A 27,809-nucleotide genomic window follows, 5' to 3' on the forward strand; every position below is an offset into this window, starting at 1 on the left:
TGAATGAGAAGCTAGGCCCACCCCCTCCTGGTCAGCAAGGACCTTGTTCTATTTATGGGCCAAGAGTGAGATGCAGAAAGAGGCGAATGCAATCATCTAGCCACGGAAATTAGTCAAGATATTCATATTACAGCAATCCAGCATTTACCGTATCTATCAGCGTATAACACGCACAGGAGTATAACACGCACAGGAGTATAACACGCACCCTAACTTTAAGAGGGAAGTTTCAGGAAAAAAACTTTCCACAACCCCCTGCGTATAACACGCAGGCACAGTTTACCCTCTATTTTCAGGGGAAAAAAGTGAGTGTTATACGCCAATAAATACAGTATATTCCTGGATTTGAATGCAGGTAAGCAAACACCTCTATATCCTATATACCCCTAATGGAGGATCGCCTGCCTGTTTAGCGCTTTTACAATGCACTGCCACAGGAGAAGCATACTTTATTTTTTAACCTAAGCAAGCAGGCAGCCTTCAAATGATTCAGATATCCCAAGTAGGTTTGATAGTTGGCAGCTATTCAAGAGTGCTGAAGGAGAATATTAACATAGCAAAAGGTACCATTTAGATCAGACCTGGGCAAACTACGGCCCGGCGGACCTTTTAATCCGGCCCACCCCCGCCCGCCGCTGCCACGTTAATCACCGCGGCGGGGAATATTACAGACAGCGTTCGTTTGAACAGCTGTTTTCCCCGCCGCGCATAGACACTCCCCCTTGGACGGATCTGTCCAATCGCGAGCAAGGGAGAGTCACATAGACACTCCCCCTTGCTCGCGATTGGACAGATCCGTCCAAGGGGGAGTGTCTATGGCATAGACACTTCCCCTTGGACGGATCTGTCCAATCGCGAGCAAGGGGGAGTCACATAGACACTCCCCCTTGCTCGCGATTGGACAGATCCGTCCAAGGGGAAGTGTCTATGCGCAGCGGGGAAAACAGCTGTTCAAACGAACGCTGTCTGTTATGTTCCCCGCCGCAGTGATAACAGTAGGCAGGGCCGGGAGGGGTCACTGTGCCCATCACACGCAGCCACTTGTGCCAACACATGCAGCCACTTGTGCCAACACACGCAGCCACTTCGCCACCATAAATTGTCGCCACTGTGCCAATCACACGCAGCCACTGTGCCAATCACACGCAGCCACTGTGCCAATCACACGCAGCCACTGTGCCAATCACACGCAGCCACTGTGCCAATCACACGCAGCCACTGTGCCAATCACACGCAGCCACTGTGCCCATCAAACGCAGCCACTGTGCCAATAGCACGCAGCCACTGTGCCAATAACACGCAGCCACTCTGCCCATCAAACGCAGCCACTGTGCCAATCACACACAGCCACTGTGCCCATCACACGCAGCCACTGTGCCAATCACACGCAGCCACTGTGCCAATCACACGCAGCCACTGTGCCAATCACACGCAGCCACTGTGCCAATCACACGCAGCCACTGTGCCAATCACACGCAGCCACTGTGCAATCAATTGTTGCCACTGTTCCCAAACACAGCCACTGTGCCAATCACATGCAGCCACTGTGCCAATCACATGCAGCCACTGTGCCAATCACATGCAGCCACTGTGCCAATCACACGCAGCCACTGTGCCAATCACACGCAGCCACTGTGCCAATCACATGCAGCCACTGTGCCCATCAAACGCAGCCACTGTGCCAATCACACGCAGCCACTGTGCCAATCACACGCAGCCACTCTGCCCATCAAACGCAGCCACTGTGCCAATCACACGCAGCCACTGTGCCCATCAAACGCAGCCACCGTGCCATCACATGCAGCCACTGTGCCAACACACGCAGTCACTGTGCCATCAATTGTTGCCACTGTGCCCATCACACGCAGCCACTGTGCCATCAATTTTCGCCACTGTGCCCATCAAACGCAACCACTGTGCCATCACATGCAGCCACTGTGCCATCACATGCAGCCACTGTTTAATCAATTGTTATTGATTAAACAGTGGCTGCCTGTCCCCAGCCTCTGTCTCCCTCCTGTGTCATGTCCCCAGCGTCTGTCTCCCTCCTGTGTCATGTCCCCAGCGTCTGTCTCCCTCCTGTGTCATGTCCCCAGCGTCTGTCTCCCTCCTGTGTCATGTCCCCAGCCTCTGTCTCCCTCCTGTGTCATGTCCCCAGCGTCTGTCTCCCTCCTGTGTCATGTCCCCAGCGTCTGTCTCCCTCCTGTGTCATGTCCCCAGCCTCTGTCCCCCTCCTGTGTCATGTCCCCAGCGTCTGTCCCCCTCCTGTGTCATGTCCCCAGCGTCTGTCCCCCTCCTGTGTCATGTCCCCAGCGTCTGTCCCCCTCCTGTGTCATGTCCCCAGCGTCTGTCCCCCTCCTGTGTCATGTCCCCAGCGTCTGTCCCCCTCCTGTGTCATGTCCCCAGCGTCTGTCCCCCTCCTGTGTCATGTCCCCAGCGTCTGTCCCCCTCCTGTGTCATGTCCCCAGCGTCTGTCCCCCTCCTGTGTCATGTCCCCAGCCTCTGTCCCCCTCCTGTGTCATGTCCCCAGCCTCTGTCCCCCTCCTGTGTCATGTCCCCAGCCTCTGTCCCCCTCCTGTGTCATGTCCCCAGCCTCTGTCCCCCTCCTGTGTCATGTCCCCAGCCTCTGTCCCCCTCCTGTGCCATGTCCCCAGCCTCTGTCCCCCTCCTGTGCCATGTCCCCAGCCTCTGTCCCCCTCCTGTGTCATGTCCCCAGCCTCTGTCCCCCTCCTGTGCCATGTCCCCAGCCTCTGTCCCCCTCCTGTGTCATGTCCCCAGCCTCTGTCCCCCTCTTGTGCCATGTCCCCAGCCTCTGTCCCCCTCCTGTGCCATGTCCCCAGCCTCTGTCCCCCTCCTGTGTCATGTCCCCAGCCTCTGTCCCCCAGTTTTCCAACAATGATATTTACTGCTTTTTATAAAGAAATACAATTGATTTTATGCAGTATTGAGTTTAGCCTTTTGGCCCGGCCCTCCAAAATATTTTTAGTTTCTCATGTGGCCCCATCGAAAAAATAATTGCCCACCCCTGATTTAGATTGATTTCTACTTTAATGTTTCAACTATTTCCAAGTAAAAAAGGGTACTGGGAAAAAAAAAAAAAAAAGTACCCGCTTGGAAACAATGCTTCCTCATCCCTAAGCAGCAGCATTAGATTACCAAGATGTGTGGGAAGAGTGGCAATATAATTTTTTCAAATCAAACATTAATGACAGCCTGGTGTGTAAGGAAATTGTAGATTCATTGAACTAGATCCAGATTTTAGATAAATACAGTGCAAAACAATTATGAAGGAACTTATTGTTCTCACCTTGCATTTGTTCCAGCAGGAAATAAGTTCACAGCTTTAATAAGTAGCTGCAAGTCATCCTCTGACCAGGACTTGCTGCTGCCCCCACCTCCTGAACCAGACTGATCGGAACTCTTTGTGGACTGCTTCATCCGAGCCTCCTCCTGCTCCTTTTCTCTTTTAATTTGTGCATTAACCTCTGCAATCTAAGAAGCACATACATGGTCACAGGACTCATCCATTCAAATATATCATTAAATACAGACTATAGTTTTTAAATGTTGTCATTCAAAAGTCAGCTTCCTTCGTTACTCAGTTATGGAAAGTGTTAATGTCCCACAATCAGAGAAACCACTGGGCAAGCACACCCTTAACTAGCAAAGGTTGCCTTCCCTAAAATGTATCCAGTACATAAAAATTAGAAGTGTGGCTGTAGTAAAACTGAGCGTTTGGGAGATGGCTGTTGGATAGAACATAAAAGAATGACCAGTGGCGGGTGCGTCCATAGAGGGTGCAGGAGCGCTGCGTCCTCTCGCACCTGCACCGCCACTGAAAAACAATACATAGATTCATGCATTCCATGAATGTATCATCGCCGCTGCCGCCCACTATTTAGATGGCCGGCCCCCTGACGAGGCAAGTGCCAGGCGAGGGGGGGGCAATCTGGTGGCATTTTAGGGGCAAACTGGTGGCAATTGATGGGCACAGTGGCTGCGTTGGATGGCATGGCACAGTGGCTGCGTTGGATGGCATGGCAGTGAGGCGGCAATTGATGGGCACAGTGAGGCAGCAATTGATGGGCACAGTGAGGCGGCAATTGATGTTTGTTTTTTTTCGTTTGTTTGCGCCCCCCAAAGATTTTGAGCACCAGCCGCCACTGAGAATGGCACTTGTGATAAAGATCCATTCATGAGGATTATTATATGCTCTTATAGATTTCTTTTTGACAATGACAAAGGAAGAATTAGGGGAGAACATGCATGCTTCTTGCCATATTTTTGTAAGTAAATACAAATAGCAGTATAATGGCTTATACACACACTCTAATAACAGGTCTCCTTATTCACTTACATGTTTCTCAACAGAAGTTTTCCCATCTTCTTTAGAACTCCCTGAAAGGGATTCATTTAGAGACTGTAAACTGAAAGCATAGCAAGACCAAGAATTAGGAACATTGGACTGAAATTGACTAAGACATAAAACTCTTTCCTAATATATATAATCAATATAATTTCCCCTTTTTCACATAGAAATTTTTTTTCACAATAATAACCAACAGTGAGTGCTGCCATCTGTCATTTATTTTATTCATATTTTAGAAGGTGGTCGTCGTATAAAGAGAAAACCATTTTCCGAGCAGAACTAGATGAAATTAATTACCTTGCTAGCTCCAGACGATCGCACAGTTTTTCTATTTCTTCCATCATTTTCACACTTTCTGATTCATGATCAGAAAAATAATTCCAATTCTGAGGGGTAAAAGTGAAAGACATTTACAACTTGGAGAGCTGGAGAAAAGTCGCATTAAATCAGTTTATTACCCTGGCAGGTTAATGTTCTCCAGGAGCCTTTCTACACATTACAGTAAAAGCAGAGCTCTATCTAAACTCAGCCATGTTATTTATGTGAAGCAGCCAAGAGTGAGATTCTGGATGTTTATACTTGCTCATTCATTGTGTGATATTTTGAGGGAATACAGAAAATTCAAGTACATGTTATAAAGTGCGTTACTTGACCTAACCCGAGCCCAAAGAAATTCTGCAGCATGCTGAAATATATGATCTTAGCTAAAATGCTTGTAAACATCTAAAATTAAAAAAGCATTTCCTTATACCACTTAGTGAGGATCCTATGTGCATGAAACGTTTGACAATTTCTGCAGACATCAGGAAATCCTTGGAGACAACTAACCACCCCCCAATCCACCCGCCCCTCCCATTATCTTCTAGTTAATCTAGCACACAGTAGCTGACCGATAGTCTCACCAGTGAGACTGTGTAAATGGGAAAGTGCATCCATTCCCACTCCCACACTCAGGTCTCAGATTACACTCAGCTCTGTGCAGTGTGTGACATCAGACCCCTATCCCCCGCGACCTGAGAAATACCATATAAACTCTGTACTTTAGACAGCTGTGAGGGGGGGGGGGGATGCTGCAGATATACGAATGTGACTTATGTAGGAGGATTTCATTTTAATTCATCCAAGTCCATCACCTGAGGCTAGTCACTTCAATGGCCTTTTATAAGGGTTTATTATCACTTTAACTTACTGCCCTTTTCACTACAAATTCTTCCCCATGAAATCTGCTTTAATAAATAAACCAACCTTGCATGATGTGCGCAGTCTTTGACGTTCCTTTTTAACGGCTTTTTTCTGTATTTCCTTTTCCTTTTTGGCTACAAGAGCCTGCTGACGAGCTTCCTCGTCTTCCTTCTCTTTTGCTAATCGAACAACTTCCAGCTCAGCTTGTCTTACCTGAAAAAAGAGATACATGGCTTTTGTTAGTTAAAGTGGAACTAAAGTTCAATTGTTACATACTGTGAGCAGGCAGGCTTTTTACTGTAGAAATGTTACATAGCATGATCCAATGTGCTCCAATGGAGAAAAGATTCTTTCATGACACACCACCCCCAAGAGGCTATTGGATATTCCTTGGATCAACCTTACCTATAAATAAAATATTAGTATCCAGTTATATTTTGTGAATTTAGAAAATAATCCAGGCCTCTTTTAAAACAATCTACTGAGCTGGCCAGAACCAGTTCTTGGAGGAATCTACTCTGCATTTTTACAACTCTTACTGTGAAGAAGCCTTACTGTATTTGAAGGGTAAATATTTTTTTTCCTCCAGATGTAAGGACTGTCCCCTTGTCCTATGTGATGATCTTAACCACTTCCTTACTGGGCACTTAAACCCCTTCCTGACCAGAGGACTTTTTGCGATTCGGCACTGTCGCTTTAACTGACAATTGCGCGGTCGTGCGACGTGGCTCCCAAACAAAATTAACGTCCTTTTTTCCCCACAAATAGAGCTTTCTTTTGGTGGTATTTGATCACCTCTGCGGTTTTTATTTTTTGCGCTATAAACAAAAATAGAGCGACAATTTTGAAAAAAAAAAAAACATTTGTTTACTTGTTGCTATAATAAATAGCTCAATTTTTTTTTACGTTTTTTTTTTATCCTCAGTCTAGGCCGATACGTATTCTACATATTTTTAGTAAAAAAAAATAAAAAAAAAAAAAAAAAATCGCAATAAGCGACTGGTTTGCGCAAAAGTTATAGCGCCTACAAAATAAGGGACAGAATTATTATTATTTTTTTTTTTTTTTTACTAGTAATGGCGGCGATCTGCGATTTTTATTGGGACTGCGACGTTATGGCGGACACTTTTGACACATTTTTGGCGCCATTCACATTTATACTGCAATCAGTGCTATAAATATGCACTAATTACTGTATAAATGTGACTGGCAGGGAAGGGGTTAACACTAGGGGGTGAGGAAGGGGTTAAATGTGTACCCTAATTAGTGTTCTAACTGTGGGGGAAGGGGGGTGACTGGGGGGGTGACCGATCTGTGTCTATGTACAAGAGACACAGATCCGTCTCCTCTCTCCCCTGACAGCACCGCTGTCTGCGAGAGCCGGGAATGAGAGATGATCTCAAATGTAAACATATGAGATCATCTCTCATTGGCCGCACAGATCGCCTAGGAAACGGCCGCTCCGATTGGCCGTTCACGGCGATCTGTGACTGGCTGTGTCCAAGGGACACGGCCAGCACAGCAGTTCCCCGCTGCGCGCTCGGGAGCGCTCGCGGGGAACGTGCAAAGGGGAGGCCGTAAAAAGACGGCCTGTTAGAGTTTGGGAGCCTCGCTGAGGCCGTACAAAGTCGTACGGCCGTCAGCTAGTGGTTAAAGTGAATAACACTACTCTACATCAAGTTTACTATATGGACCATTTATGTTTTTATACATGTTGATCATATGCCCCCCTTAATCTCCTCTTTGCAAGCGAGAATAAATTCAGTTTCTCCAGTTCATAGCTGAGCTCCTCCATGCCTCTTATCAGTTTGGTTGCCCTTCTCTGGCTTTTCTCCGTTTCCGCAATATTATTTTTGTGAACTGGTTCCCATGCACAGCTCAGCCCAACCCTTGTGCAGCAGAATGACTAGCTCCTGCGCACAGGACTGCCGGAAGGGTGAGCATTGATACCTTTAGTTATGATTCAAGATTTTCAGTGCTTGGATATACATTTATAAAGTCCCTTAATAAGTAAAAAAAGGGATTTTTAATAACAGCTTACCTGAAAAATCCTTTTCTTGGAGTACATCACGGGACACAGAGCAGCATAGCCATTACATATGGGTTATATAGTGTACCTTCAGGTGATGGACACTGGCACTCTCCGACAGGAAGTTCCCTCCCTATATAACCCCCACCCATAGTGGGAGTACCTCAGTTTTGTAGCAAGCAATATGCATCCCAAAATTCCCCATAAGAGGGGTGGGAGCTCTGTGTCCCGTGATGTACTACAAGAAAAGGATTTTTCAGGTAAGCCGTTATTAAAAATCCCTTTTTCTTTATCGTACATCACGGGACACAGAGCAGCATAGCCATTACATATGGGATGTCCCCAAGCAATGCTCCATGAGGGGAGGGAGACAACCAGAAAAAACCAAACAGGAGGTGCCACCGGACAAGAGGAGGTTAAATTGCGGCCTGGAGGACCGCCTGCCCAAAAGCTGAATCAGCGTTCCTCCTAACGTCCATTTGATAAAACTTTGCAAATGTGTGGACAGACGACCAGGTCGCTGCCCTGCAGACCTGAGCCATAGGGATCTGGTGATACGCTGCCCAAGAGGCACTCACAGCTCTAGTGAAATGAGCCTTAACCGATAAGGGTGGACTCTTCCCCTTCAGGCCATAGGCCTGTATAATTGTCTGCCTAATCCACTTAGAAATAGTGGCCTTAGACGCTGCCTGGCCCTTCTTGGGCCCTTCTGGCAGAATGAATAAGACATCAGTCTTACGAATCTGGGCTGTAGCTTCCAAGTAAATCTTTACAGCTCTAACTACATCCAAGGAATGTAGTAACCTCTCTTCCTTAGAAGAAGGCTTTGGAAAAAATGATGGAAGAATCACATCTTGATTAAGGTGAAAATTAGACACCACCTTAGGCAGGAAGGACGGAAGCGGCCGCAAAACGACCCTGTCCTTATGCAGTAATAAATAAGGTGCCTTACATGACAAGGCTGCCAACTCCGACACTCTTCTGGCGGATGCCATGGCCACCAGAAACACTAGTTTCCTAGTCAAAAGGACCAAAGGGATCGCGGACAAGGGCTCAAAGGGCTGCCTTTGCAAGGCCGATAGAACCAAATTTAGATCCCAAGGATACAGGGGAGCTTTAATCGGGGGATTCACCCGAATGACACCTTGTAAAAAGGATTTCATTAAAGAATGGGCAGCCAAAGGTCTCTGGAAGAAGACCGACAAGGCAGACACCTGCCCCTTGATTGTGCTGACCGCCAAAACTTTTTTCCACTCCCAATTGTAAAAACTCCAGGATTCTCCCAATGGTATATTTGCGGGGATCCCATTTCCTGGTCTCACACCAGGTAATATAGGCCTTCCACACCCTATAGTATATTAACCTGGAAACTGGTTTTCTTTCCTTTTTAAGGGTGGAAATGACCTGCCCTGAAAGGCCTCTGTTTCTGAGAATCAGGGACTCAGCCGCCAGGCCGTTAAATTTAGGGCCTGTAAGGCAGGATGGTAGAATGGCCCTTGTGAGAGGAGGTCCGGACGTAGAGGGAGGACCCAAGGCTCCTCTACCGTCATCCTTTTTATCAAGGAGTACCAAGGTCTTCGGGGCCACGCTGGGGCCACTAGAATCGCTGGCTTGCGTTCCCTTTGAATTCTGTGAAGAAGACGGGGTAGCATCCGTATTGGAGGGAAGGCATAGATTAGCGCAAACTGATGCCAAGGGCACACCAAGGCATCCGTCCCGCAGGCCAATGGATCCCTCGTTCGAGAGACAAACTTTGCTACTTTGGCATTGAATCTGGACGCCATAACGTCCACCTCCGGAGTACCCCACTTCCGGCAGATGTCCTGGAACACTTCGGGGTGGAGGGACCACTCCCCTGGGGACATCTGTTGGCGGCTGAGGAAGTCCGCCTGCCAATTGTCCACCCCGGGGAAAAAGATAGCTGAGATGCAGGGGACATGGGCTTCTGCCCATGAAAAGATCCGATCTACCTCCCTCTGGGCTGCCTGACTCCTGGTGCCGCCCTGGTGGTTTATATAAGCCACGGCAGTGGCATTGTCGGATTGTACCCTTACTGGGGAGCCCTGCAGAATCTCCGTCCAGCCCAAAAGAGCCAACCGAGCTGCTCAGATCTCTAAGACATTTATGGGTAGGGCTGATTCTGCCCTTGACCATTTCCCCTGTAGGGTTAAATCGTCTAGGACTGCACCCCAGCCCGATAGGCTGGCATCCGTGGTTACTATCCTCCATGAGGGGGGGACTGAACGATCTTCCTTTCAGAAGATTTTTTGTGACTAGCCACCAACACAGACTCTGCCTTACCGCATAGGGAAGAGAAATGGGAAGATCCAAGGCCTGGAGTCTTTTGTCCCAGGCCGTGAGAATTGCTCTCTGTAGCCTTCGAGAATGGATCTGGGCATAGGGCACTGCCTCGAAGGTGGCCACTAGCTTTCCCAACAGGCGCATGCAGAGGCGTATAGATGGCCTTGTGCTGCTTAAGACTATCTGGATTAATTCCCTTATCGAGTCTACTTTGGACTGGGGCAGGAAGATCCGTTGTCGTCTTGTATCTAAAATTAGACCTAGATACTCCAACCTTCTTGTGGGCTGTAAGGCCGATTTGTCCCGGTTTAGAACCCAACCCAGGGACTCTAGGCAGTTTACTACTAGCAACACTGCCTGATTTAAGCCGGCCGCTGAGTGGTCGACTACCAGAAGATCGTCTAAGTAGGCCATGACCAGAATGCCCTGTTCCCTTAGGATGGCCAACACAGGGGCCAGGATTTTCGTAAAAACCTGATGGGCCGTGGCTAGTCCGAACGGAAGGGCCACGAACTGATAATGCCGATAGTTTAGGGCAAAACACAGAAACCTGTAATGGCCTGGGAAAATCGGAACGTGCAGGTACGCGTCCTTTATATCGATGGAGGCCAAGAACTCCCTTCCTTGAAGGGCGGCCACCACCGAGCGAATGGACTCCATTCGAAAGGACCGGACTTTTAAAAAGCGGTTTAATGACTTTAGGTCCAGTATAGGCCTGACGTCGCCGTTTGGCTTTGGGACAATGAAGAGGTTTGAGTAAAACCCTTGTCCTTGCTCCCCTGCTGGTACTTCCATAATCACTCCTTGAGATAGGAGTCGCTCTAGGGCGGACAGAAGTGATGCCTGCTTTTGAGGGTCGCCTGGAAGTCTTGACGCTTGAAAGTGAGGAGGGGGGAACTCCCGAAACTCCAGCTTGTACCCCTGAGTCACTGAGGACAGAACCCATTGGTCGGTAACTTTGGCCCCCCACAACTCCGAGAAGAACCGGAGTCTTCCCCCCACCCGAGAGAGTGGGGACGCCCCTTCACAAGGCTGCCTTAGGGGCAGCCTTAACCGGCTTACGGTTCCATGGTCTCTTGTTCCCTGCAGCTTGCCCCTGTGGCCTGTTTGCAGCTGCGCGTCCAGGAGGCCGTCGATACTGCCTAGAGAATGAGGGCCCTGGGACTGGAGAGGTTGGACGCTTAAAAGAGGGACCCCGGAACCTTTTCTTAACCGGCAAAAGGGTGCTCTTACCACTAGAGATCTTTTGTATATATTTGTCAAGATCTTCTCCAAACAATCTTTCTCCCTGAAAGGAGAATCCAGTAAGGAGTTTCTTGCAGGGGGTTTCTGCAGACCAGTTTTTCAACCAAAGCAATAGGGATATGAACCAAAAATAGGGATAAGCGAGAAGCTTGTTGGATCGAATCCTTGATTGCGTCTACCGCGAAACATAAGGCCCTAGGTAGGTCAGCCAGCTCCTGAGCTTGTTGGGCTGGGAGGTCCTTTAGGGCCTGCTTTGCTTGGTCCTTTAAAGCCTGGCAGACGCCAATGGCGGCTACAGCCGGCTGGACCACTGCCCCCGCTGTGGCAAAGGATGCTTTCAATAAGGTCTCAAGCCTTTTATCCACAGGGTCTTTAAACATGTGGATATTGTCTACTGGACACGTTAAAGACTTATTGACACATGAGATGGCTGCGTCCACAGTAGGGACAGCCCATTTCTTTGAAAACTCTTCCTCTAAGGGGTACATGACTGCGAACCTTTTGGGAGGCAGAAAAATTCTGTCCGGCTTAGCCCAGTCCTGAAAAAAGGGATTTTTAAATACAGCTTACCTGTAAAATCCTTTTCTTGGAGTACATCACGGGACACAGAGCAGCATATTCATTACTATGTGGGTTATATGGAGTACCTTCAGGTGATGGACACTGGCAATCTCAAACAGGAAATGCCCCTCCCTATATAACCCCCTCCCATAGGAGGAGTACCTCAGTTTTGTAGCAAGCAGTATGCCTCCCAAAATGGTCCCCATAAGAGGGGTGGGAGCTCTGTGTCCCGTGATGTACTCCAAGAAAAGGATTTTACAGGTAAGCTGTATTTAAAAATCCCTTTTTCTTATCGTACATCACGGGACACAGAGCAGCATATTCATTACTATGTGGGATGTCCCAAAGCAATGCTTTAATGAGGGGAGGGAGACATCTTCCCAAGACAACAGGATTTAATTTAGAGATATACTCAAATAATAATAAATCCCATTTAGTCGAGAAAAAATAAATTTAAATTTAAATTTTAACTCAAGGGTGCCCCCGATTCTGAGGGTCTTAAATCACAGCCTGCAGCACTGCCTGCTCAAAGGCTGTATCAGCATTCCTTCTAACATCCACCTGGTAAATTTTTTAAACGTGTGGATTGAAGACCAGGTTGCTGCCTTGCAAACTTGAGCCATAGAGATCTGATGGTGTGCTGCCCAGGAGGCGCCCATGACAAAGGAGGAGGCAACCTTTCAAGCCGCAGGCCTGAGTGTTTAACTGTTTAATCCACCTCGAGATGGTGGATCTTGCAGCTGCCTGCCCTCTCTTGGGCCCATCTGGCAAATTGAACAACACCTCTTGTTTTTCAAATCTTCTCTGTAGCTTTAAGATAGGCCTTCATGGCCCTGACAATATCCAAGGTATGCAGCAACCCTTCCTTTCTGGAAGTAGGTTTAGGAAAGAAGGATGGTAATACCAAATCCTGGTTTAGATGAAAACTGGATATAACCTTCGGTAGGAAGGAAGGATGAGGGCGGAAAACCGACCCTGACCTTATGCAAAATAAGATATGGTTCCTTACAGGATAAGGCTGCCAGCTCCGCTACTCTTCTGGCGGAAACTATGGCGACCAAAATTACTGACTTCCTTGTCAGTGAAACAAAAAGAATTTAAGCCAACCGCTCAAAATGTTGTTTCTGTACACTTGACAGAACACGATTTAAATCCCACGGACAAAGCGGGGATTTAACTGGAGGATTAATACACAAGACCTCCTGTATGAAGGTCTTAACCAGCGAGTGAGTGGCTCAACAGGTTGTTTCTGTAAACTTGACAGAACCTGATTTAAATCCCACGGACCAAGCGGGGATTTAACTGGAGGATTAATACACAAGACCCCCTGTATGAAGGTCTTAACCAGCGAGTGGGTGACCAGCGGCCGCTGAAACCACACTGACAAAGCTGACCTCTGTCCTTTGATTGTGTTTAATGCCAGACCTTTATCCACTCCTAGCTGGAGAAAAAAAACTTAACCACTCGATCAATGGTATGCTTGCGGGAAAGCCATTTCTTGGACTCACACCAGCCTACGTAGGTCTTCCAGATCCTGTAATAAATCACCCTGGTGACCGGCTTTCTAGCCCTGATCAGGGTAGAGGTTACCTGCCTAGACAGCCCTCTACCCCTGAGACTCAGGGATTCAGCCGCCAGGCCGTCAAATTTAGACGCCGTAATGCAGGGTGGAGGATCGGTCCTTGTGAGAGTAGGTCTGGCCGTAGAGGAAGCGTCCAAGGGTCTCCCACTGCCATCTTTAGGATTAGTGAGTACCATGCCCTCCTGGGCCATGCTGGAGCTACCAGGATGACTGGTTTGTGCTCCACCCTGATCCTGCGCAACAGGCGGGGTAGTAACTGTAGCGGGGCAAAGGCATACAGAAGTTTGAACTGATGCCAAGGGCACACCAACGCATCGGTTCCGCAGGCCATCGGATCCCTTATCCGGGATATGAACCCGTCTAGTTTCTTATTGAACCTTGATGCCATGATATCCTTGTCTGGCACACCCCACTTCTGACAGATTGTCCGGAAGACCTGGGAATGTAGAGACCATTCCCCTGGCGACAGAGTTTGGCGACTTAGGAAGTCCGCCTGCAGGTTGTCCACTCCGGGAATGAATATTGCCGATATGCAGGGAACATAAGCTTCTGCCCATAAAAATATTAAGCTCACTTCTCTTTGAGCGGCGCGACTCCTGGTTCCCCCTTGGTGGTTTATATATGCCACAGCTGTGGCATGGTCTGATTGTATTCTCACCGGGGACCCCTGTAATTTGGATGTCCAAGCCTCGAGGGCTAGCCACGCTGCTCTGAGCTCCAGGATATTGATGGGCAGCTGCTTGTCCGCCTCTGCCCAAGTACCTTGGCGAGTGCTACCATCCAAGACCGCTCCCCAGCCTTTCAGGCTGGCATCTGTGGTCACTATCTTCCAGGCTATGGGGGAGAAAGATTTTCCCTTTAGCAGATTCTGAGGGTTTAACCACCAGCCCAGACTTTGCCGGACTCTTGATGATAGAGTCAAAGGAAACTCCAAGGCCTGGGCCTTCTTGTTCCAAGCTGTTAGAATAGCTGCCTGTAGGACGCGAGTATGGCTCTGTGCGTAAGGTACCGCCTCGAACGTGGCCACTAGCTTGCCTAGTAAACGCATACATAGGCGAACGGTTGGCTCTCTTTTGCTTAGAACCAACCGAATCAATTCTTTGATAGCTTTGACCTTTACCAGGGGCAAAAATACCTTCTGCTGAGCCGTGTCTAACCTCATGCCGAGATATTCCAACTGTTTTGAGGGTTGAAATGCTGATTTTTCTCGGTTTAGGATCCAACCGAACCTCTCCAGGTACTGAACCGTGAGGGCTACTGCTCGCTCCAAGCAAGGAGCCGAGTGATCTATGATTAAGAGGTCGTCCAAGTATGCTAGGACCGTGACCCCTTGGATTCTTAGATTGGCTAGAATTGGAGCCAGGACCTTCGTGAATACCCGGGGGGCCGTAGCCAGCCCGAAAGGGAGCGCCACAAATTGGAAGTGACGCTGGGCCACTGTGAAGCGTAAAAATCTTTGATGTGGCTGAAAGATCGGTATATGAAGGTAAGCGTCTTTTATGTCTATAGACGCCAGAAAGTCGTCCTTCTGGAGCGCGGCGGCTGTTGACCGAACGGATTCCATCCGAAATGACTGGACCTTTAGGTAAACATTTACACTCTTTAGGTCCAAAATGGGTCTGACATCGCCGTTGGGTTTTGGTATGACAAACAGATTGGAGTAGAAACCTAGCCCCTTCTCTTGGGCTGGTACCTCTACTATCACGCCCTGGCGAAGCAGACGATCCAATGCCGCTAGCAGCAAGGCCTTTTTTGCTGGATCGTTCGGAACCCTTGATTCCTGGAAATGAGGCGGAGGAAACCTTAAAAACTCTAATCTGTAGCCTGTGGCCACAGATGACTGGACCCATTTGTCGGGGATGTTGGCTTCCCCAAACCTCTGCGAAGAGACGAAGCCTTCCCCCCACTCGAGTGAGTGGGGGCGCCCCTTCATAAAGCAGACTTAGGGGCTGGCTTTGTTGGTTTGCGAAACCATGGCTTCTTGCCCCCAGGGGCCTGTCCCTGCGATTTATTGTTAAAGTTGGATCGCGCAGGAGGCCGTCGATACTGCCTGGAATTTGAGGTACTCGGCATAGGGGAAAGCTGTTTTTTAAAGGCTGGCCCCCGGAACCTCTTTTTTTTTTTTTTTTTTACTGGTAGAAGGGTACTTTTGCCACTTGAAATAGTCTGCATGTATTTATCCAGATCTTCTCCGAAGAGTCGCCCTCCATGGAAGGGGAACCCCGCCAGCAGTTTCTTGCATGGTGGCTCGGCCGCCCAGTTCTTTAACCATAAGAGCCTCCTCATATGCACCAAACATAGAGATAGACGCCTGTTGGATGGAGTCTTTTATAGCATCTACCGCAAAGCACAAAGCTCTGGGAATATCGGATAACTCCTCTGCCTGTTGGGCAGGAATGTCCTTAAGCATCTGCTTTGTCTGGTCCTTTAAAGCCTGACAGACCCCGATAGCAGCCACCGCTGGCTGTACCACTGCTCCTGCCGTAGCAAAGGAGGCTTTCAAAAGTGATTCTAAACGTTTATCCACCGGGTCTTTAAACATTTGTATGTTTTCCACCGGGCAAGTTAATGATTTATTCACACAGGAGATGGCTGCGTCCACAGCTGGGAGCGCCCATTTTTTGGCAAATTTCTCTTCCATAGGGTAGATAATAGAAAATCTTTTAGGCGGCAGAAAAACTCTGTCCGGCCGTACCCAATCCTGGAAGATTAACCCCTCTAACAGAGGATGGACCGGAAAAACTGCATTGCTCAAGGGCGCTTTTAAGGATCCCAAAGAGGAAACCTCCGGAAGCTGAGGCCCTGGTAAGGGCATCTTAAAGGCCGAACGGACCATGTCTGTCAAATACTGTATCCATAACCTCTCCGCTTGGGAGGCTAAAAATGGTTCCTCTACAGTAAATTCCTCAACGTCTGAACCCTCTAGGTTCTGGTCCAATTGATCCTCCTGATCTTCTAACTCCTCCGGGGAAAGAACCTCATTATCCGAGGATACACCCTTAGGCGAAGGGGATCTAGTCCGCTTCTTGCCTGGCATGGATCTGGTGATCATAGCTGCCAATCTTTCCTCTAGCCCTCCTAGGGAGACGGCTAGCATCTCCTCTGTGATAAACACAGGGTTGGGTGGATCTGGGCCAGCCTCAGCACCAGACCCCCCTACTGGCTCATCCAAGGCACCCACCACTGGGTTGACAGGTGGGGAGAGTACCGGCATAGCCTGACTCGTATCCTCAGAATCCGAGGGGGAACCCTTTGGTTTTTTGACCCCTTTTGATCCCGAGCCTTTGGGAGCCATGGTACAATACCGAGGTACCCCTGTATACAACAACTGACTGTTGTAACCAGGAGATAATATATGTGGTTTAGGGAACAACAGTACTACTGATGACCAAACCTGGTGGGGAATCCAGTCAGTGCTTTTACCTTTACCGGACACAGAGCGGCTAGGGGAAGTCCCCTCCTTCAGCTGCCTGCGGCCTGACACCCAGCCAGGTAGGAACTTTTGGTAGGTTAAGACCTAAGTTCTGGAAAGGTATAGGCTCACAGCCCCCTCTACCCACCTAGCGCGCAGTCAGATGGTTACCTGCAAACAGACCAGGGAATCCAATATTTGGGGGGTAAAATATCCAGACCATCCTGTCTTTCTTAGACATAGTGACCTCAACTGCCAATGCCAGAGCATACACAGGCTAACCTCCCCATAGATCCCTGGAGGGCCTGCTGTCGAACCAAGTCCCGCAGGCCCCCCCTCTTACCTGCTCCATGCCGCAGGACTTTGCACAGCAAGCGGTCCAATCTTCCCCCATCTCCGTGGGTAGCGTACTAGACCTTCAGGCCCTGGGTTCCTATGAAGGATCCACTGTCCTGGGCCCATATAGCACTCTGGCAACAGAAACATTAGGCCCCCAAAGGTTTCTAAGTTCTGGGCCCAGGGTCCAGCTCTCTAAAAAGAAAAGCATTATGGGCTATACCCCAAGGGTTTGGGGCCCGGTTACTGACCACTTTAGCGCTGAGGCCTTTGGACAGAACCGGTTAGCTCACCTAATCCCAAGGATGTGGAGGCAAGCTAAACCATGACCAACACCTAAGACACTGGCGTAAAAACTGAGGTACTCCTCCTATGGGAGGGGGTTATATAGGGAGGGGCATTTCCTGTTTGAGATTGCCAGTGTCCATCACCTGAAGGTACTCCATATAACCCACATAGTAATGAATATGCTGCTCTGTGTCCCGTGATGTACGATAAGAAAATCAGGTCCTTTAACAAAGGATGTACCGGGAATACCAAATTGGCTTGGGGCGCTTTCAGGGAGCCCAATGAGGATACCGCGGAGGCCAGAGGCTGAGGCACAGGTATCTTAAAAGCCAACCGCACCATATCCGTTAGGGACTGAACCCACAGTCTTTCTGCGTGAGAAGCTGAAAAGGGTTCCTCTATTGTAGAATCCTCAGAACCTAAATGGTCAAGGTGATCCTGAGTCTGGTCTCCTTGATCTTCCAATTCGTCAGCGGAGAGGATATCCTCCTCCAGAGACTCAGACCTGGGAGACGGGGATCTAACCCGCTTCTTCCCTGCCAAAGATGCTGTAATTAGAGCGGCCATCCTCCTTTCCAATCCACCCAAGGAGGCCAACATCTCTTCCGTCACATAGGAAGGAGCTGGTTGAGTAGGGCCAGCCGTAGCACCTAGCAACCCTGATGGCTCACCTAGGACAACAACCTCCGGGCATTCCGGAGCAGTAGGGGCCGCTGGATTTTGGATATCCTCAGAGCCTGATGGAGAACCCTTTGGTTTTTTAACGGTCTTAGCGTTTTTAGCGCTACCTGCACCCTTAGGAGCCATAATATACAAATTCTGAGGCACTCCGCTAGTATACAACTGACTGTAATAGCTGGAGGAAATACACATATAATCAAATAAATGTGAAACAATAGGATAGGGTAATGTTAGAGGGACTCCAAACCTCCCATAACCTATAAAAAAGGAAAATCAATACTGAGCCCCAAGGGCTTCAACTACCAGTCTGGTATTGACCCCCTAATGCTGGGCTAGGTGAGCACCCTAAGTGTTCAAAGGCGCTGCTTAGTACACAGGCTTTGAATGCAAACTTTTAAGCCAGAGGCTCCTTTAGTAAGGTGTACTTCCAACAACTGCCACCGGGTGTCACTGTGCCAGAAAGCTCTGTCAAACCTTCCTATGCTGTAGCCAGCATCGCTGCTCCGTGTCCCTTCACAGCCTTCACAGACTGAACAGCCCTCCAGGATTTATCCTCCCTGTGTGCAGGGAGGAGGAGCCGTCCGGCGTCAACCGCCCCCTCCCCGCGGCGTCGTCGTGCGCGCACACACATAAGTAAAGCGCACGCGCCAAACGCCGCCAGGGGAAGCAGGAAGCCATGTGGAGAGGAGCATCAGGAATGGAATCCCATGACTCCTGAAACGCTGGAGCAGCAGACACAGGTAAAAGGAAGCTTTCAACTGTCTCCCTAATGGTATCGTTCCCTCTCTGTGGAACACCATGCCCAAAAAAAGGCCCTCCTTGTGACAGAAGCAGCAGCAGCCTACTAGCCCAGCCAGGGGAACTATATCTGGGTGCTTTGAGTCATCCCGTTTGAAAACTTTGTGGTTCTCCTTTGCCCATGCACAGAGGCATAAATAGGCTGCCCAAGAATCCCCTGTAGGAAGCCTACTGACAAACCAAGTTCCGTAGGCCCCCTGCTTACCTTTCCACGCCGCAGGGTATTGCTCTGCAAGAGGCTCAATCTTCCCCCTTCACCGTGGGTATGGTCATAGACCTTCAGGGACCGGGGTCTTAAAAGAACACCACGCACCTGGACCTATACAGCACCACTGGCAACAGGTATTCTCTAGGTATAGAAACCAGAGGCATTATAGGCAAAACCCCATCCACGAATTGGGGCCCGGGTACCGTCCACTTTGGCTATGAAGCACCTTGGACGGATCCGGTCAGCTGGCCCTGGTCCCAAGGACTACTACAGGCACAGCCTCAACGTGCACCAACACCTAAGACACTGGCGAAAAAACTGAGGTACTCCCACTATGGGTGGGCGTTATATAGGGAGGGAACTTCCTGTCGGAGAGTGCCAGTGTCCATCACCTGAAGGTACACTATATAACCCATATGTAATGGCTATGCTGCTCTGTGTCCCGTGATGTACGATAAAGAAAAATGTATGTCTGTCTAACCAATCAGTATGTATACTACTGTATGCCAAAGTTTCCCTTTGTTTGCGTTTTTAACAAACAAAAAAAAAACGTTTAACAAAAGCATCTTTAAAAAGGGTAACTCTACTTTCGTGGGGGGGGGGGGGGGGGGGAAATAGCAAAGAAAAAATATAGCGCATACGATTGCGACACTAATCATTTTGTAAATGATTGCAATTAAAAATGACCTTTCCTTTTCAATCTTCAGCCAATGGCATTTCCTGAGAATACATTGCAATATGGCTACCTGGAGTTTTCTGTACACAGAATGTTTACTGACCACTCCCCAGAAACAATTTCCTGCTTGTGTGATTGGCTAACCAATTTTCACAGAAATCAGCCTAAGATAAAAGTCAGATTTCAGGCACCACCTGCAACAAAAATTTCATTTTTGGAGAGATACTTTCAATAGGAACCCGTCTAAAGGGATGCAGGCCCAGCAGATTTCCTCATTAGTGCTCTGTAGCTCCACACCTAACAGTTAAAGGGTCACTAAAGGAAAAAAAAAAAAGTGCCTAAAATTAATGTCTGCAAGGTAGACAGACAGAATAGTGTAATGATTCTGTTAAAAAAACGAGTAAATACCTATTAAATTCCTTCATCTATATCACCTCCGGCGTTCTAGTTTCTGTTCTCTCATTCACTTCCTGGTTTTCATCGCTCGTTCATGTAAGAACTACATTTCCCAGTATTATTTGCAGCACGCCCAGTAATTCACACCTCCTTGAAGTCTCTAACACGTAGAGAGCGTCCTGCCACACAGATGTAGTTCCCAGGAGGGGGTGAGCACGTTACTGACCACCGCAGTAAAGCCTCCCATCACGGTGGTCAGTAAAATCAGACAAGCAGGAAGTGAACAGAACAGAGAAGAAATAGAGCAACTTCTGAGCAAAAACGAACAATGAGGAAGTGAAAAGAGGAATGTCTGCAGGTAAAGGATGCTTAATATGAAAAAAAAAAATTCCTTTACAACCCCTTTAATTATGAAACCACTCCAATTAGACTTACTCAGAACAGAGGCACAGAGAAACACACATTTCTTCAGAACAAAAAGGTAGGAATCTTCAACAAAGTTTGTTATAACCCTTGCCATGTACATTGATCACCCAGAGGGGGAATGTTTTTTTCTCAACAATAGTGGAGAAAAATGCCATAAATACTTTTCAGCTCGAGTTTGTACAATCCACATATACCTTTTCCTTATCTTCCTGTTCTTTTCTCCTGGCATCTACTTTAGCCTTCTTCTCTGCTTCTTTCCTTGCCTTTTCTTCCTCTTTGAACTTCTTTATTCTAGGGTCACCACTATATGCATTATCTATAGACATTAAAGACCAGCAGTTATAGAAACTCATGCACATTCAAGTGACAGCATATCTATAATAAAATATATAAGAGAACTTTTTTCTTGTATATTATCCATTTACTAAAGTGGCCTGTTGAGCACATAAAAAACACCTTTATACTAAAAATGCCGGAATGGCAAAACTACACTAATTTCCTTGTAAAAATGTAAACATATTGGAAAAAAAAAAAGAAGGTAGCTACCAACTAATGTTCTTATCCTAATCATCTCTTCTTTTTTCCTCTGTGCTCGGGCAGCTCGATTCTGTTTTTCAATCCACCTCCTCTCATCACGGCTGAGAACAGTTTAATAAAGAAAAAAAAGTGATGTTAGTGCTTATGAGAAATTACTGGTACCCACAAACAATGCAAAGCAGAGTTTAACAAACAGCACAATTTTATTTGTAAAGGGCTAACAAGAAGTACTTCATGCAACACAATGAACAGACAAAAATCCAATCATCATTAGAAGTACGTTTACATAAAGCGGTCTGTGTTTTGTTCATCTAAGCATTTCAGTTGGCACAGTGTGTATGATAAAAGTGTGTCCCAGTAGACTGGTAATATTAGTGGGTCCTTAAAGTGGTTGTAAAGCCTAAACATTTTTTACCTAAATGCATTCCAATAGCTTTAAAAGTGGAACTTTACCCAAATTCACCATTCACAAAGCACAGGTCACGCATGTGCAGTGGAAAGACGCAAGGAGTCACAACATGACGGGGAGTTGGGGACCCAAAAACCAGGAAGGAGCTGGCCCAGGAGAGGACAGCACTGGATCCCTGGACAGGTAATTGTCTTTTATTTTTTTATTTTTGTAGCTGCTGACTTCAGGGGGGGGGGGGGGGGGACAGAAGATACTCATTAACCACCTCAACACCGGGCACTTTCACCCCCTTCCTGCCCAGGCCAATTTTCAGCTTTCAGTGATGTCTCACTTTAAATGAAAACTGCGCAGTTGTGCAACATTTTACCCATACGAAATTATCATAATTTTTTTCACACAAATGGAGCTTTTTTTTGGTGCCATTTAATCACCGTTTTTTTATTTTTTGCTAAATGAAATTTTGATTTTGCAAATAAGTTCTTCACTGATGTGCACTAATGAGGCTCCATTGATGGGCACCGATGAGGTGGCACTGATAGTCAGTGCCCCGATAATCAGTGAAAATGTCGCCGATTATCGGCTTTCCTTTCTGGACACTGACAGCACAGAGGAAAGGGAAAGCGGATAACCGGCATTTGTTTACATGCTATTGGACATAGCTGATCACATGGTAAAGAGCCAATGTCATTGGCTCTTTACCTTGATCGGGGATGCACTATGTCTGAGGAACACAACTCACCACTGATCGCTGTGCTGTGTGCCCCTCTGGGAGCGTGCATGAGCAGTGCGATGCGAAGATCATCAAATGGCATACAGTCAGGATGGCAAAGTCACCACTAGCCGTCATTCTGCTATAGGCCGGGTGGGAAGGTGTTAGTATAAGCATTCCACTAGGCATAGTGTGTGTGTATGCCAGTATGTGCAGTGTGCATATCATTACTGTGTTTCTTAAAGGCTAAGTTCACCTTTATATAAAAAAAAAAAAAAAAAAAAAAACACACAACATTAAATGCACATATTTCTGCAGGAGAGAAATGTGCATTTTTTTCCCCTCACAGAAGCCTGCAGAGCATCGCCCCTGCAATCAGTGGATGGTGGTTGTAACTCCTGCAGACACTTCCTTCAGCTCTCTGCCTGCACTTTTGCACAAACTTTCAGTTAGAAAGCTGGAAGAAGTTCAAGTTTACCATACTCGCAGTCCATTGAGAACTACAAGTCCATCAGCTGTCCATGTCTGTGAATGAATGATGCAGCACCAAATTTTAATTGTCACAGTGCCTGTGTGGGAGAAGAACCCCCTGCACACTGTCAGAGGGAATGAGAATGTTTATGAGGATTGGAAGTGGGTGCTTAGAAACATGTTATGTGTTACACCCTAAATACGGGTGCAACATGTTCCTTAGGGTGAACTCAGCCTTTAAATTAAGCATTATATTAGACACTGTGTGCATATCATATCAAACATTCTATTAACCGGTTGCCAACCAGCCAAATCAGTTATAACAGTGGCAAGTTGGCTCGGCTGTACGAATCAAAAAAAATATTTCATAACAAAATAACATTTCAGGGTAGCCATTTTACTTCCCAGTTAAAACAAAACCAGTTACTGGTATAGGGTTGTGATCTGGCCTTAAATGCTTTAGGGAAAGGGCTTGTATTTCAGCACTATCTTTACAATGGGCACTATTTAGGCCAGCTCAGATCATAAACACAACATTACCATTCAGCCTTTTCTTTTTCTTCTTCATCCAAATAAGAAAATTCTCTCCATGAATCAAAGTTGTACCTTCAAGACAAAACGAGTATAAATCCAATGCAATTTTTATAATATATATATATATATATATATATATATATATTCTATATCCATCGTTCTTGATATCCCAAACAGTAGGAACAAAAAATAAAAATACCAATATAATGAAAATTAAACATACCAGAAGGAATAAAATGTATCTACATCTTCAATTGATGTGTTCATGTGACCAAGTTTGGCAACATTTTTCTGATTTGACCACCTAAAAACGGAGAAATGGCTCAGTAAAACATCCATTGAAATAAAATGACAAAACATTAACTGTATTACCAGTATTCAAAAAGTATACAATTAAAAAAAAAAATATATATATATATATATATATATATATATATATATATATACACACACATATATAACATATATAACATATATATACACACACACACTACTTCTTACTGAAAAATTATAAACATAAGAATTCACCATATGAATACACGCTTCAAACTGAGTAAATGTACAAGGTCACAGTACTTGGAAGAGAATCCTGAGATCCTTATGATTTATTAAACTCTTTGTAACACGATGAAATTAAACACAATACTGTAGTGATTTCTTGTTAAAAAAAAAAAAAAACACACATTGTAGCGAGACTGAAATTGGTACAGGATTTTATAAACATAATGTCAGGTTTTTGTTAGTGCCGGTTCACACAGGGGCAACTTGTCAGGCGACTTGGCCACCTGACAAGTCGCGCTCCGCTCTGTACAATGGGACCGTTCTAATAGGAGCAACTCAAGTCACTTTCTACTTAGAAAATGGTAACCTGTACGACTTTGGGATGACTTCAGGGCGACTTGCATTGACTTCTATACAGAAGTCATTTTGCAAGCCGCCACTACTTGCATAGTCGCACTGCAAGTCGGGTTGCCCCTGTGTGAACCGGCACTAATTGGAGGTGAAAAAAAGAGTAAAAAACTTTTTTTGGCATCAAAATATTATGTTTACACATTTCAAGTTTACAGGGAATAGACATGGGCACTTAATAAATGAAGTATATTACAAAGGAATAGCTTACCTGCTATTTCTCTCAAACACTGGAGAAAATACATCAAAGAAGTTGTCTTTCCCCTCACCCTTTGAAGGTACCGAATTGTCAAAGGTAGGATCAACACTGTTAAATGCTCTTCTCTTCATAGGGTCAGATAAAATTTCATATGCTAAAAAACAAAAAACAGTTCTGTAACTAGAAGTTGTGATAACTGTTGTGCTGCTCATCTGCAAAATTGGAAGTTTGACTGTCATTTAACTGTATGAAGCCATCAGCAAATAAACAACAATTGTTTCCACTTCCTATTACTTAATATAAGAGTTTTCTTAAAATACTTATTTCACTCATTAAAATGCAAATCAATTGACTGATAGACTGATCATTCCTTGTCAGTGGACAAACGTACAAAATCAGCAGGGGATCAAATACTCTCCCCCCCCCCCCCTCACCGTATCCTTCCATTCCTCTGTTGAGCTCCTCATTCCTTGCTCGGGGTACCTACTAACAGGCTGAGGTCTTACAGTGAACAATAGGCAAAGACATCTACCCGACAAGGGATCTGCAAAGACTTGCAGCAATGTATTCTGCAACACAACTACTAGGTTAATGCAGTACAAACAACCAATGGCTGAATGCAGTCTTTATTGCCTCCTCGAAAAGCACTGTACAGCACAATCTTCACCTGGTCAACATATGTGCCAGGTTTGGACAATGCATTATCTGTGTACTGCAAGGCAGAGCATCTTGTCAACACGTACACTGCAGACACTACAGCTGAATATCTGTTATATGGACTAATATTCAGCTGGCCATCAGAAGCAGGCAAGTAATCACAAGCTATTATAACCTAAAGCCCAATTCCACCCAGGAGACCCAAGAAGGAAGAGCAGCGAGTCTGTGCGAGACGTGATGATTAGTGCCGCAAAAGCCACTTTTAACAAGGGCTGGCCAAATTATAAAAAAAAAACTAAAAAAACTAACTGGAAGTGGTACTTAGTAAATAGCAGTGCATATTCCAGTATGAGAGTGCCAGTGCACTCCTCTACTTACACTCTCATAGCAGGATATCTGTGGTGCAAGATCATCTAAGGCACCTGCTGCCTCCGACTGTTAGTCTCATGAGATTTATTATCAGAAGGACAGTGCCTGCTATGTGTCTACCTCACAAGTGTACATAACAGAAAAAATTGGATAGTCGTGAATTTTGTCTAGACACAAAGATAAATCAATAACACCACCATAAAATCAAGAAATTGTATTATAAAACATAGATTAAAAACACAGAAGCAGAAGATACTGCAGGGAATAAAACATGTCTATTTTTGGTTCACACAGATGTATGATTCCATCCACATGCAAACTTGACGCGTTTCAAATACTCTCTTTCAGGAGGGCAGGGGAAGGTTTAGAGAAGAGAGCCAGTGACTGACAGTCACCTGCTCTCTGCTCATGAAGCACTGAGAACCGGCGATCAGTGGTCTTTGATGGTTCGGTTCTTAGTCTTAGAGCATGTGGTGGACCGTTGCTGTAACCACCTAGGCAAGTATGATTCTTAAAAAAAAAAAGAAGTTTTAAAAATCCAAAATTCACTTTTGTGTTTCTATATACAAAAAAGTAGGACTTAAAGTGATAGTAAAAGGATTGTGTTTTTTTTTTTTTTTTTTTTAATAACATGTCATACCTCCACTGTGCAGCTCGTGCACACAGTGGCCCTGAAACATGTCTTCTGGGGTCCCTCTGCAGCTCCTCCCCGCATCAGATAACCCCCTAGGAGAAGCTCTCCCAGGGGAATTACCTTGCAGGCAAGCTCCCGAGTCATTCATTCGGCGTCCATAGCCGCTGCATGTATGACTCTGCCCCGCCACCATTGGATTTGATTGACAGCTGCGGGAGCCAATGGCTGTGCCACTATCTATCCAATCAAGCGCATAGGATGCATTAAGGTGAAAAAAACACAAGGGTTTACAACCCCTTTAATAAATCACAGAACACAGATTATGAATAAAAAGCCATGCAGTCATGAGCATGCAATCAAAATGTGCATTTTATAGGCATCGGTTTTGGATGGCCATGTCCCTTAAGTTTCAGTAAAGTTTTACCATTATTCTTACCTTTAGTTATACAGGTAAAATAGTCATTGTCGCCTTCAACTATCTGTTCTCCAGTAGCTTTTCTCTTGTCAGGATGATGTTTCAGAACCATTGCTTTATCTAGTAAATGTAAATGTTTATGAAAAGTGCAGTGACTGTTTCAGTGGATGAATTAAAAAGATATTAATATCTATTAAAGAATACTGAATTACTCTAAAAAGGGAATATACATTGCATCTGCAATGACAATGCTGTAAGGAAAAAGTATATTGATCATGGAGACCCCAAAACCGAAGTGTATTTATACAAAGAATTTAACTTTCTACACAAATCAAAAATTTGTATCCCTGCAACAATACATATGAGAGAATTCCAGTTTTGGGAGGTCACAAAATCACCAAGAGGCGTGTGCTGGAAGAGGAGGGTAATTCCTCTACATTGATATTGCAGATTTAGATATTGTTAGGAAAGGATTATTTTAAGGTACTTACGTGCAGCTTTGATCTGTTTCTGTGTGGCCTTGTACCTCAGTTTTGCCAGTCCAAGTACAGCATAATGATCCTGGTTCTATTTAGATGTAAATAAAAGTGCACAGCTTTACTATTACGTCACACTCAGATGTTCAGGACCATTACTATTACAAATAAGCTTAATGAATAATTTAAAGTCTGATTCAATGCCAATGTCCTTTTTCCATTGCTTGTTCTAACTGGTAGGCCGACTCTCCCTCTAGCTATATTTTTGGGAGAATCCAATGAAGAAATTTCCATACAACAGTTTGCATCTCCAACCCACTGCTGCAAATATGTAACAATATTGTCACTCACTGGCACCTGGATTCTAAAATTTGTTACAATAAAATAGAAATTTAAGGAAAATAATAAGGAGACTAATGGAGAATGGCCATAGCAGTAGGCCAACACCAAATAGTCTGTTTGAGATAGATTGCCAGCCCTGTAGAGGAGCAATTCATATTTTAAGGAAACATACAAAACTGCCACAAAGGATTTGGGTGGTGTTGCAGATGCAACCTCTCCTGTACCGCGTTTATTTCTATTTATTGGGAAGCACTCATGTAAAAGGGTACAAACCTTCCAGTCCTTGGGATCAAGTGATTTCAGTAGTGCAAACTCCTCCAGCTGAAACTCTTCATCCTCTGACTCTTCAGAGGATTCCTTTTCATCCTCCAGCTCCTGGAATGATGCGGACACATTTCTATTCCTACGTTTGATGAAGGCTTCAAACCATCGGCCCACAGGTTCAACTTGACAGAGCAGTGAGGCTGCCATGATAAAAGACCAACATTAAAATCAAAAATATAACTGCATTCTGGATGAAAAGCAGTTTTATTTTGACAGTGAAAGTCATTCACACTACATACACGCGTGCGGGCAACACATACGCGCTCTCTTTACTGGCAGTTTTAAGCCATTATTTTGCCAACATCAGTGATGTCAACAGATGAGGAGAGTATTA

At 46.0% G+C, this 27,809-nt stretch overlaps 1 protein-coding gene across 1 annotated transcript in view; it reads right to left on the bottom strand.

Annotated features, from left to right (window-relative positions):
* Positions 1-27,809, bottom strand: part of DNAJC2 (DnaJ heat shock protein family (Hsp40) member C2) — a 40,720-nt gene that overhangs the window by 7,345 nt on the left and 5,566 nt on the right. Inside the window, exons 2-13 of the mRNA XM_040343486.1 lie at positions 27,425-27,615; positions 26,825-26,900; positions 26,355-26,453; positions 24,271-24,412; positions 23,374-23,454; positions 23,157-23,222; positions 21,037-21,128; positions 20,685-20,806; positions 5,615-5,764; positions 4,667-4,755; positions 4,358-4,427; positions 3,308-3,492 (exon numbers count right to left, since the gene is read on the bottom strand). Of these exons, the coding sequence (XP_040199420.1) occupies positions 3,308-3,492; positions 4,358-4,427; positions 4,667-4,755; positions 5,615-5,764; positions 20,685-20,806; positions 21,037-21,128; positions 23,157-23,222; positions 23,374-23,454; positions 24,271-24,412; positions 26,355-26,453; positions 26,825-26,900; positions 27,425-27,615 (1,363 nt within the window). The remainder of the gene's footprint in view (positions 1-3,307; positions 3,493-4,357; positions 4,428-4,666; positions 4,756-5,614; positions 5,765-20,684; positions 20,807-21,036; positions 21,129-23,156; positions 23,223-23,373; positions 23,455-24,270; positions 24,413-26,354; positions 26,454-26,824; positions 26,901-27,424; positions 27,616-27,809) is intronic.

The sequence above is a fragment of the Rana temporaria genome, chromosome 3, assembly GCF_905171775.1.
Source record: "Rana temporaria chromosome 3, aRanTem1.1, whole genome shotgun sequence".
Taxonomy (NCBI): domain Eukaryota; kingdom Metazoa; phylum Chordata; class Amphibia; order Anura; family Ranidae; genus Rana; species Rana temporaria.